The 12701-nt window shown below is 44.9% G+C and overlaps 1 protein-coding gene across 3 annotated transcripts; it reads left to right on the top strand.

Annotated features, from left to right (window-relative positions):
• The first annotated feature begins 838 nt into the window (after nt 1-838).
• Nucleotides 839-11942, top strand: cabp2b (calcium binding protein 2b). Of its 3 annotated transcripts, XM_062476907.1 has the most exons (7): nt 839-959; nt 1445-1741; nt 10255-10285; nt 10438-10572; nt 10739-10848; nt 11025-11172; nt 11573-11942. In XM_062476907.1, the coding sequence occupies exons 1-7, from the start codon at nt 873-875 to the stop codon at nt 11596-11598; spliced, it is 834 nt and encodes a 277-aa protein (XP_062332891.1). In that variant the 5' UTR covers nt 839-872; the 3' UTR covers nt 11599-11942. The 3 variants fall into 3 exon arrangements, with proteins under 3 accessions (XP_062332891.1, XP_062332893.1, XP_062332892.1); XM_062476909.1 differs by lacking the exons at nt 839-959; nt 1445-1741 and adding an exon at nt 6572-6999 and having other exon boundaries at nt 11573-11935; XM_062476908.1 differs by lacking the exons at nt 839-959; nt 1445-1741 and having other exon boundaries at nt 10108-10285; nt 11573-11935.
• Nucleotides 11943-12701: the final 759 nt, after the last annotated feature.

Raw genomic sequence — 12701 nt, 5'->3', positions numbered from 1 at the left:
GTGTATGTTTGTGGACACCTTTGTGGATAGTACAGTAAAGCAGTAAAGTGAACGACTATATGTATGTGTGTGTGTCTGAGGGAGAAGGAGAGGGGTGTAGTGGGAGGGAGAGAGAGAGGTTGGGGTATTATGGGAGAGAGGGTGGTGTATTGAGGAGAGAGAGAGGGCGAGAGAGGTCGGGGTATAATGGGAGTGAGAGAGAGAGAGGATGGGGTATTATGGGAGAGAGAGGTGGTGTATTATGGAGGAGTGAGAGAGGGCGAGAGAGGTTGGGGTATAATTGGAGAGAGAGATAGGTTGGCCTGTATGGAGGAGAGAAAGAGGGCGGGAGAGCTTGGAGAACAAGGGAGAAAGGTTTGTGGTTGACGGGGAAGTGAGGTGGGGGGGTGTAGAGTGTCACCTGTAGGGGTATGGACACAGGAACTCAATCCCTGAGCAGGGGAACACAGAATGATAAAAGTCTGTGACCTGGACAGAGCAAAGGACAGATGGACCGAAACACACTCTGAAGAGGACATAAGGAAAGGAACCTGAAAGGAAAACAAGTCATCTGAGAGACCCCAAACCAAAAGATCGGATTTTGAATTTAAAAAAAAAAAGATTTCGATTACAGCATTTGGGAAATCAAAACATAAGAGAGAGAGAGGAAGGTGGGATTGAGTCAAGAAATAATTCTGATTTTCAGGTCAAATGAAAACATTAATCGAGGGTTGACAAACCAAGTGTATAGGAATTACAAGAAAACAAGACAAGTTCCAGGAAAACCTCAAGGGAGAGGAGAGGGAGACAGAGGGAGACAAGGGACGGGAGGGGGGAGGGTGAGTGAGTGAGAGAGAGAGAGGGAGAAAAGCGTGCGAGCCAACAACACTGAGATGTTCATGATCATTCGAGAGGGATCAAGCGCCACAGGAGGCGGTGCTGCAGCAATGAGCGCCCCACAGGAGAAAACAGCGAAACAGGTGTGTGTGCGTGTGTGTGTGTACAAGACATGATTGCAAGAAATTGAATTTAAGAAGGAGGTGTATTGTGTGGAAAAGTCCATTTGTGTGTGGAGAGCCCATTTTCAGCTATTTAACACGACTGTGTGTTTGTGTAAAGTTGATGTGGAGGAGTTGCTGGATACGATAGTAGCAAAAAAGGGATGTCAATGTTTTTGAAAGTGGCGTAATGTTGTTATGCTTCGTTTAAAAAAATATGGGTTCGAATCAAAAGGAAGAACGTGCTCTACAATGTCTCACCAGAGTTATAATGCTTCATAGCATCTTTCACTAAAGTAAAAAGCCCGGAAACGAACGATAAACCAAACAGAAAGTCTCGCATTTCTTGATGACATTACGGGAACTCCCTGATGATATCATGTCTGTGGGCTTGAATGGGCTGTATATTGGCAGTTATCCATCCATATCTGATCATGAGAACACTCGCTCCCTTCTGGGGTTCTCAGGTCCAGGCGGCCATCAAGAGGAAGGTGGAGAAGCAGAAGAAGAGGTCAGGAGAGCAGGGAGACGCCCCGGCCGGAGGCAGCAAACCTCTCCCCCCCAGCAGCTCCCGCCAGAGATCTGCCAGGGGGATAGCAGCCAGGGAGGAGGAAGAGGAAGAGGAGGAGGAGGAGGAGCAGAGGAAGGAGGAGGAGGAGGAGCGGAGGAAGGAGGAGGAGCAGGTGGAGGAGAAGGAGGAGCACCTTCAGAGGGAGAAGGAAGCCGCTGACCTGTCCCCTATGGTGGAATCGATGTTTGGACAGGTACGTGTGTGTGTTCCCGCACAGGTGAGTGTGTGTGTGTGTGTGTGAGCCAGTGTGAATGTACACATGAGCACCCAAATGTGTGTGTGTGTGTGTGTGTTCATGCATGGCCTGATTGAAATCTTCTCCAGTGCCTGATTGAAAATCTAAGCCTGTATGCGCCAAATATAAACCCTGGCTTCTCTCCAAAACCAAAAAGTGTCTCCTCTACGTGCCCCCATCGGCTCTGAATCACTGATCTGGAGAACACGCAAGGACAAAGGGACAGCCCAGTTTAGCGGGCTCGCTGATTAGTCTCTTCCTTTAGCGTCCATGCAAACTGTTAGCTCAGGGGCTTGATGCTACCACAGAACGTAGGGCTCTGACTGTAACCCGAGCCACAGAAGCCGCAGCGTGTGTGCTCTGCTCTAAGCTCGGACATTAGAAGTGTAATCCGTAGGAGACGCCGAACAGGAGCCCTACCTCGAGTCCTGTTGTGCCAGCTCGGATCGCATTCCCCTTACCACGCACACGTCACAACCATGACATTGCACGCTACGAAAACATCTGTGGATGGATGTGTGTGTGTGTGTTTGTGTGCGTGTGTGTTTGTGTGCGTGTGTGTTTGTGTGCGTGTGTGTTTGTGTGCGTGTGTGTTTGTGTGCGTGTGTGTGTCAGCGTCAGTCTTCCGGTGCCTTCTCTGACCTGGGATGGCCTGGTTGTGACAATAGATCTCTCTTCTATCTTCTTCACTCCCCTGAGCTTTTATATCGTCCTCCTTCTACCTGTTTCCCCCCCTCCCCCCCACCCCCTTATCTCTCTGTCGCATCTCCCTCTCCCCTTCTGACAGGCTTAGTCACCAGACACCAGATGAGAACATGACACCTGGACATGTTTAGCTGTCCCAGCACTCGTGTGTCCTTGTGGACTCTCCGAGTCCCAGTCAAGGGTTAGGGTTGCGTTACCCGAGCCTTTGTGTGTCTGTGTGTGTGTTATGGTGTCTGTGAGTGTGGGTGTGTTTTGGGGGTCTGAGTGTGTGAGTGTGTGTGTGTGTGTGTAAGGGTTTGAGTGTCTGTGTGCATGTGTTTTAGTGTATTTATGTGTGTGTGTGTGTGTGTGTGTGCTGATACCTGATAGAGATCAAATCCCGCAGAACACGTCAGGAACCAGAAACTCCTGCCGAGTCCCATTATTAATGAACACAGTAAGTAATGGAGCCATGTCATCATTCACCAGGCTTAAGGGCATTGGTTGCATCTGGGTGTACACGGCCAATGTATCAATATCGTACATCAGCCACAGGTTTGAGCTACTTTGAGAGGCTGCTGAAAAAGTGTTGGCTACCTTGTGTCGGTAGATTATGGGATGCCGTGGATATGGGCTTAGTCTCCACGGAGACCGTTTGGACTGAATGAGGTTCACGTTGTCTATGCTATCGCTATGACGATTCAGATGAGACAGTGTTAAACATCCTGTAAAGCATGTGCAAAGCGCGAAAACTTTGTCGCACTGAAATGTGGAGTTAGACCGTTGAACAGTTTCTCTTCCGTCTTCAGCTCGGGTTTTGTATAGGCGGAGCCAAAACCCGACCGATCTACGTCACACCACCGACCTATCTACGTCAGATCACAGACGGTTGCATTCTGTTACTCAGCTGGTACGATGCAAAGACAAAGTAATCTCAGAGACTGCAGGTAGGTCTGTTATGATATCTGCAATTGATCTGGCTAGTGTTGCTGTTGTTACTAAATTCAATCAATTCGAGGGGGCGGAGCTTCACCTCTTTCAGGCGACACGCCCCTCCAGTCTCAAGAAGAGAAGACTGCTGATTTTCTCACGATTTCAAAGGCTAATTTAACAGACTTGTCTGAGGTTTTTTTTATTCGAATTTGGATGGGTAGTTAACAACACATTCTTCTGTGGTGTGATGAACTTAAAACTCATTTTCAATTCCACTTTACAGGATCTTTAATTTGTGTTTGGAATTTGGGGTTCAATAGGGCTTAACATTATTGGAGAGTTGCTTATTGAGTTATGTCACTCAACTTATACCATGACTTAAGTCATTAAATACAAGTTACTGAAAAAGTATTCTGTCAAGAAGGTTCAACAACCTACCCCAAAAACTCCTTGCTTTATTATGAAGATAAAACACAAAGATGGGTGTCAAAATAAACTATCACACTCTTACATTGTCCTGAGGAAATAAAACACAGACCTGCTCTATGTTTCAAGCCACAGTATGCAAATGAACTCCATGCTGTGTGAATCATGATGATGTGTTGTACAGACAGGCTAGGGTAGCCGGTTATCTAAGTAACTCGATTATTAAAGGTTAGGAGCACATGTGTTTTTGCGTTTATGTAATCAGCGTTCCAGGTCCAAGATGGACACAGCTTCTACTGTTGAAATTAAGCCAATGTTGTTTACCAGACGGCCAGCTAAGATTTTTAATGAAGGACAGCCATATTGAATGTTTCTGTCTGTCTGTAAATGTTGGAGGAAGAGAGGACAGAGGATGTGATTTGGAATGTGTGTGTGTGTGTCTGTCTGTCTGTCTGTCTGTGTGTGTGTGTGTGTGTGTGTGTGTGTGTGTGTGTGTGTGTGTGTGTGTGTGTGTGTGTGTGTGTGTGTGTGTGTGAGCCTTCTGCCTGTGTGTGTCACACATTTTAATTGACACTCTTCTGAGAAGAGTTTGGCTTAAAAGAGATTACCCTCTCATCTCCACCAAAGTTGCTGCCTGCCCTTCAACGAGAGCGGATACTTCACTGATTCTCGATATATCATTTCACAGCTAATCTTTTTGGATCTGAAACAACACACCCTGATCAGAACCTGTCCTCTAGTGGTGGTATACTGTAATGGCACCAGAGTGCACAACAAGACTTGGCTGAGAAACAACCTTTGACCCCGGTAACAGGAACCTAAGTTAAACACTGGTGAGCCGGATGTGTGAACAGTGGTCAACTGGTCACACCAGACCTGACTCAGTTACTGACCCTCGCAGACTTAACAGGAAAGGTTTTGAAAAAGGGATATGGCAGAAACGATCCATACCCAGTTAGTGAAACCAATCTAATGTTACAGTATGGATGGTTTACAGAAAGCACAGCATCGGGAACAACCAAGACAATGTCCTGTTCGTAGCCAGGACTGTATCTGTTATGAAAACACTTTCTAGCTACTTGAAAAAGATCCAATGAAACTGCTAATGCAAAACATTTTTGTAACAGAGAGCATTTAAGATGATGGCACTGATGTGTGTATTCCCCTGCCATGATGTGTCCTTATTCCATCAGGGTTTATGTCCTCAGAGAGAGGGTTAGGGTAGGACACGAGGAAACAGTCAGCTGACTGTGGAAATGACATCTGTCATTGCCGTCACCACTCAATCGAGACGCATTTACTCACTCTTTCCATATGGAGTGTGAATGCACACACAAAAACACACGCACTTACACGAATGTAGATGGATAATCCTTATCGTGGACTTTTCATGGAAGGGCAGTGAATGACTAAATTGACTGCAAGTTATCAGGCTTTTCTGTTTACAGCGGTTTATGAGAGCCGCAGCTGGAAACCTGGACATATCCCAGGGTTCATCCCTGCGATGACCTTGGTCTCCTCTCGCTCCCCTCGCCCTCGGACACTCTAGGAAGAAGTGTCTCCTTAGGGGCAGAACTGGATTCAGTTGATCTCTTTCTAATCCTGAGTCTTGAGTCTTAAGATCAAGAGTAAGATGATGAGTTCAGCCCTGTGCCGACACTTACTGTGTCTGGGAGCGAGAACTCAGCATTGTAGTATGATATATTTGACCCTGGCCCAGACTCTGTCTAACCCAACGCAGCTGGAACACACTGGCAGCTAAGAGATTTGTCATATAACGTGAGGCATGAGCTGTTTGGGTTGAACATGGTTCATGTCTGGCCTGTCGTGTTGCTCTCTCTCTCTTTCTCTCTCTCTGAACTTCATCATAGAGCTGCTTAAACTTGCTTATGCATTAACCTCCCACCAATCAGAGGGGAGTTGTTTCTTCTCACCATCCTATAAGATCATCGGAATTTGCATTAGGAGGACCACACTGCCAGTTGATGTGATGCCCCCGCCTTTCACTCTATGTCTCTTCTCTTTTGCTCTTACACACACCACACACACATATCTGTCTCACCGGGTCGCTCTCTCTCTCTGTCTGTCTGTCTCTCTCTCACACAGACACACAGACACACCTACACACCCACATACCCACATGTCCCAAGGACATCGCTTCTACATCCAAGGCATTTTCTTTTACCGTTTGTTAATTATTTTAAGAATTATTTCAAGCTGTTTCATTGCCTTCCTCACATTCCTTCTGCCCTGCAGTCTTGTCCCTTTTAATCATGCATTGATCCCTCTTCCTTTCATCCTCATCTCGCCATCTCTTCTGCTGCATCTTCTTCCGTACATCCATCTCTTCATCTCCCCGCCTCTCCTCGATTTCACCCTCTTTCCGGTTCTCTCAATCTCCTTACTGGCATTCTCTCCTTTGCTGTTCTCAGCCACATCTCTCCCCTTTAATCTGAAATGGAGGGATTACGGCCTTTGCGTTTGTGCCCTCTAATTCTCTCTCTCTCACACACTCTCTCTGTCTCTCTCTCTCTCTCTCCATCCCTCTCCTTCTCTCCCCCCTTCTATCTGTCAACCCCACTGTAAGTGCTGTCAGTGGTGTGGTGCAACAAGCCTAGCTCAAGGGAGAATGAGCAATAGAGAGAGAGAGGGAGGGAGGGAGGGAGGGAGGGAGGGAGGGAGATAGGGGGGGGATTAAAAGAAGGGGTGATTTCATAGTTAGATGCGTGAGTAGCAGGGGAGTACGAGGAAATTGAACAGAGATCCATGACGTTCAGTCTGAGGTTCCGTTTGTCCCCGAGAACTGGGGTTAGGTTTATGATTATTTTCGAACTGGGGGTGTTTTAGCCGATTTAAATGACCAACAGAAAGATTGGGCCATCTGGGAGCATCTGAACATGGATTAGAGGCTGCTCAGTGAGATCCCCTCTGTGATACTCTCAGCGTTAACAACAGGATTCAGCCCAGGATGGGACCGTTAGTCGGGTGTCCTTTCTCCAGCACACCGTGTTAATTCAGTAGACACCGAGAGAGGGAGGGAGAGAGAGAAACGCAGGAGAAAGAGAGGGGGAGAAAGAGGAAAGAGGGAGGGAAAAAGAGTGAGTTACCCAACAGAGAGAGTGCAGGGTATGGGTAACTGTACAAAGCCTTCCATGAAAAACAAAATGAAAAAGGTAAGAACCTGTCAAGGAGGGTTTCTTTTCTGTTTTGATAGACGTGGAATGTCCGAAGATGTAACTTATCTAATGGAGCATGTTTTACTCCAAGAATTGCTGAGGAACTGTGTTTTTAAAACATTTCTAGTTTGAACATAGATCAACTCTGCATGTACTTTAAAAACTGAAAGTCTAACATGGTTTAACATAAATCAATTTAATACTTCCAATCCAAGCATTGACATTTCACTGTAAATCATAAAAAAGGTATTTATTTAATTTATTTTTCATTTGTCTTAAACTGCTTTGTCCAATATCTGAAATCTATTTTATGTAATGCACAAATAGTTTGAATGGTCACAGTTTCTGCATTTAACATTCAAAAACACAGAAGTGGTGATGTTCCTATCTTCATTTGTCCTTTTCTGTATTTGTAATCCTTTAAATTTTTTTAGAGACATGGTTTGATATTGATGTTGAAAGTTGATTTCACAATGCGATCAAACACGGTTTGACATACTATAGTTAGACTAAATAATTACACATGGTTTCCCTTGTCACTGCGAGAGATGTTATTATGTTATGCAAGGTTGCATTGAGACTCTGAAATGTCTGATCACTAAGTAGAATTAATGAACATCTTAGCCTCGGGTAAATAGAGGGGACAACCAATAAGAGAGAGAGAGCGAGCGAGCGAGAGAGAAAGAGATAGATGGTGATTGGATGTGAGTGTCATTGAAAAGCCCACCTATGTCAAAGAAACATGAAAGACAGACCATTTTAAAGTCATTAGACAGTAATTAAAGTCATCACGTTTTGAGGATAGTTGTCATGACATCCACAGGGCCAACTCAGTATGTCACATTAATGGGGCCAATGGTGACACAACTACTAGACTGCTAGGTTAACCTGATTGGTTAACAACCGGTCAAACCTGATTAGTTACTGATGAACTGGTTGGTTAACTAGTTGGTTGACTGAAGGGTTGGTTGTGCCTGAAGGGGGCGGTGGAGGGGAGCACTTCCCCCCCGGGGGTGAAGGGGGATACAGGGGAGAAGCTTCAGCCGGAGGGGGAGGAGGATTCAGGGGTGAAGCAAGAGTTTAAGGACCCCCTGTGTGCGCTGGTCCAGAACTGCACCGTGCTGCACAGCATGGTGGGGCCCGCCTGCATCTTCCTGAGACACGGCTTGTCGCTGACCCAGATCGTACGTACACGCACACGCGTGCAGTCACACACACATGCACCACGCGTATACGCACCACACGTGCAGTCACACACACACACACCACGCCTGCAGTCACCCACACACGCGTACACTCAGGTGCACACGCATACACGTTCTGTTCCTCTCTCTCTGCGAGCACGCACATATATAACACACACTCTGGCACACACACACATGTGATTCTGGAGTCTCACACACCTCACACCTCCCTGACTACACACTCTCACATCGTTATGGCGTCATCTCATATTCACCACATAACATCGTGTCTGGCCCCACCTCCTTGTCATACCTCCAGGTGTGTCATTTCACATCCTTGGTCTTCACCGGGCAACCAATCAAAAGCGTTGGTAGACAGCAGTACAGGTACAGAGGTTGAAGGTTGAAGGGTTCCCTCCCTTGAAGTAGCAAGGGAGGGAAGCATGTGCACGACAGCACAGTAGAAGAGGCACTGTGCTCTCTCTGTGTAAAATGTAGTGTGGAGGTATCTAGAATGTAGTGTGGATGTAGTGTGGAGGTATCTAGAATGTAGTGTGGATGTAGTGTGGAGGTATCTAGAATGTAGTGTGGATGTAGTGTGGATGTAGTGTGGATGTAGTGTGGAGGTATTTAGAATGTAGTGTGGATGTAGTGTGGATGCTTCCAGGATGTAGTGTGGATATGTAGCTGTATCTAGGATGTAGTGGGAATCTTGTGTGGATTTATCTAGTATGTAGTGTGAATGTTGTGGGGATCTTGTTTGGATGTAACTAGGATGTAGTATGGATGCATGTAGAAAGTTTGTGGGGATCTATTGTGCGTGTATCTAGGATGTAGTGGGAATCTTGTGTGGATTGATCTAGTATGTAGTGTGAATGTTGTGGGGATCTTGTTTGGATGTAACTAGGATGTAGTATGGATGCATGTAGAAAGTTTGTGGGGATCTATTGTGCGTGTATCTAGGATGTAGTGGGAATCTTGTGTGGATTTATCTAGTATGTAGTGTGAATGTTGTGGGGATCTTGTTTGGATGTAACTAGGATGTAGTATGGATGCATGTAGAAAGTTTGTGGGGATCTATTGTGCGTGTATCTAGAATGTACTGGGGATCTAGTGTGTGTTCATCTAGAATGCAAAATTCCAGTGAGGGGTCGTAACATATCATGGTGCATGCTGGACAGACAAATAGATCTTAAGGGATTTATGCCTTATACTGTATTTCCCTTGCAGCCAGAACACTCAAACTAACAGCCTAGTCTATGAAACAGGAGTGTGCATGTGTGCATGTGTGCGTGTGTGTGTGTGTGTGTGTGTGTGTGTGTGTGTGTGTGTGTGTGTGTGTGTGTGTGTGTGTGTGTGTGTGCGTGCGTGTGTGCGTGTGTGTGTGGACTGTACGTATGAACAATAGACATGTGTCCAATGGCCTAACTCAAACTAAACCTCCCAAATCTCCTAATCTCCAGCTGTTGCCAGGCAACCTCCCACCAATAAATCATATTACTACAGTGATTTATGGTGGTTGTAAGTGTTTTCCCACTGTCCATACCATAATACAAAAATCTCTCATACAATTTAATCCCTATAGATTTTCAGCAGATATTCAATCGCTGGCTTAGATAGTTTAGTCTTCTAAAATCCAATCCTGGAACTTTACAAACTGTATCAATTTATAATGGTATCATTTTTTAGTGTGTGTCACGTGGGAAAGTGATTGAGTAATTGAACACTCTAATACAAAGCCAGAGTTGTGCTTCTTTGTTTTTATCTTTTCTCCTCTCCTGTTCTTTTCTTCAGACTGATTGGTTGTCATGTGTGTCACTGAGGGTCATTCCAGATCTTCACTGCCATCTTGTTCATGATATCTGTGGTTCTATGGTGTGTTTCCGTCTTTCCATAAACTACACTTGCGTTCATCTGCTCTGTGTTGTGTGTGTGTGCACGTAAACAAACATCTGGTACGTGTATGTGCGTGCGTGCGTGCCTGCCTGCCTCCAGAGCACGTGTGCCTGAGCGTGCGTGTGTGATACTGACAGTGTGCCTCTGTGTGTCCCACTGCCACCTCCACCAGGACAGAGAGCTGAGACCAGAGGAGATAGAAGGTACTCCTCACTCTCTCCACACTCCCAAACACACCGCCCCAACCCTCAAGGTGCAATCTCTCACACTAACCTTGTCTCCCTTTCCTGTGTGTGTGGTTGTGTGTGGGTGTGTGTGTATGTGTGTGTGTGTGTGTTTGTGTGTGTGTATCCAGAGCTTCGTGAAGCATTTGTGGAGTTTGACAAGAACAAAAAAGGTTACATCAGTTACAAGGACCTGGGCGAGTGCATGAGGACCATGGGATACATGCCCACGGAGATGGAACTCATTGAACTGGGCCAGTCCATCTGTAAGTGTGAAATCAACTTGAGACTCATAGAAATCCAAACTAAACCAGTTGAATTTGATATGGAACTGAATATGATAAATCAGCCATTTCTAAGAATATTTCCTGTATATTTACAGTGTGCAGTGTAAAAAACACCCAACGAGTTGTGCTTCTGTGTGACCTGCAGGTGGCGGCAAATTGGACTTTGAAGACTTTGTGGAACTGATGGGCCCCAAGATGCTTGCAGAAACGGCAGATATGATCGGAGTGAAGGAACTCAGAGATGCATTTAAAGAGGTCAGTTAAAAACCCTGATACAGAGAGAAACACGGGTCAGTAGTATGTGTTTGAGAGAGACAGACAGCAATTGTGTGTGTGTGTGTGTTGGGTAGGGAGTAATTTGTATTGTAGTGACTTCTAATCCTTGGCTGAGAATGAGGGTTGGTTTCTCTCTCTGTCTTTCCCTGTCTCAGTTTGACTCCAACGGTGACGGTCAGATTAGTATAATGGAGCTCCGGGAAGCCATGAAGAAGCTGATGGGGGAGCAACTGACCAACAGAGAGATCGATGAGATCCTCCGAGACGTGGACCTCAATGGCGACGGACTAGTCGACTTTGAAGGTAAGAGAGAGATCCCGACACACACACAGGCAGGCAGGCAGGCAGACACAGACAGACAGACAGGCAGGCAGGCAGGCAGGCAGGCAGGCAGGCAGGCAGGCAGGCAGATAGATAGATAGATAGATAGATAGATAGATAGATAGATAGATAGATAGATAGATAGATAGATAGATAGATAGATAGACAGACAGACAGACAGACAGACAGACAGACAGACAGACAGACAGACAGACAGACAGACAGACAGACAAACAGACAGGCAGGCAGGCAGGCAGACAGACAGATTGAGAATGACAGTGTGTGTCTGTATGTTTGCTTGTGTGCCTTCTATGGGGTCATGATGGCGTTACGGACGGTGCCTCCTTCAGTTAAACCTCCCCACCCCTTTGTTTCTTCACAGAATTTGTTCGTATGATGTCACGTTGACGCGTGTGAAGAGTGACATAATATAACAGCTGGATAAAGGGACCACATTACGCTGTAGTGAGATCTCTTGATTTGCTCTTAACATTTTGTAAATATATTTTCGTTAAGTGAACACCAAACGGAACTCTACAAAATCTTAACAAATAAAAAAACATATGGTGGCGATCTAAATTCAAACTACAGATTATTTGTAACAAATCAAAGATGTATTCAATGTATGTTCTCTTTATGTTCTTTCCTTTTGGAAAAAATTTTTTTTTGATAAATTAATGTTTATCTCTTCACTGTATATGGTTGTAAAAAAAAGTTGTACCTGAACTGTAAAATTATTTTCAAATAAAAAACTCTGTTTGTCCTTTGTGGCTCTGTTACCAATATTACTACATTATCATGTATATGAAAATAAGACTTGCCACTTACAGATTAATTATAATAATCATAGACATACAGTGTAGGCTCTGATAAATAAACCATTCACGTGACAGTGGAATAGACTACAATAGAAATTGTGAAAAATGTATTAGAATAGGTTGGCTAGGAAGTGAGTTCAACACAAGAAACCACATACCTAATAAAATAGTTTGATAAAGTCTGATGAAATGTTTGAATTTATTTTATGTTAGCGGATATTTTCCTCTGTTCCAAAATTCTTGGTAGGAACTACAGCGGCCGGAACAACATTCGCGCAGATTTGTTTTATGTCGGTAACATAATAATCACGGAACATCTGTCAAAATAAAAAAACACAGGAGTGGTGAGCTAGCCAGTAACACTCCCCTGACTGATCATATAGCTAATTATATTGACATTAAACTTTTGGCCTCTGACAATAGCCTTTGCAGAGCAACCTACTGGAAGCTTAATAACTCTTTGTTAAAACATGAGGTGGTCAAGATGGAGATACACAATTTAATTACACACGTTTGGAACAAAGCTATAACTGACCATTCATACAGTAACTGGAAGCTTTGCAAATATGAGTTTGGAAAATATTTAAGAAAATATGGGAGTAGTCTTGCCAAAACAAGGAGAGCTGAAGAAGAAAGTGTCATTACACAGATCACCTCTCTTGTTCAAAAGCCTGTTGAAAGTCTCAGAGGAGG

The sequence above is a fragment of the Osmerus eperlanus genome, chromosome 13 (genome assembly GCF_963692335.1).
Source record: "Osmerus eperlanus chromosome 13, fOsmEpe2.1, whole genome shotgun sequence".
Classification (NCBI taxonomy): Eukaryota; Metazoa; Chordata; class Actinopteri; order Osmeriformes; family Osmeridae; genus Osmerus; species Osmerus eperlanus.
This window is presented reverse-complemented; position numbering and strand designations above follow the sequence as displayed.

Bases quoted from the DNA above. Each gene is read 5' to 3' on its own strand.
- cabp2b (XM_062476907.1), top strand. From the start codon at position 873: ATGTTCATGATCATTCGAGAGGGATCAAGCGCCACAGGAGGCGGTGCT. The intron at 960-1,444 runs GTGTGTGTGCGT...TGGGGTTCTCAG, and splicing joins AGGAGAAAACAGCGAAACAG to GTCCAGGCGGCCATCAAGAG. The intron at 1,742-10,254 runs GTACGTGTGTGT...CACCTCCACCAG, and splicing joins TGGAATCGATGTTTGGACAG to GACAGAGAGCTGAGACCAGA.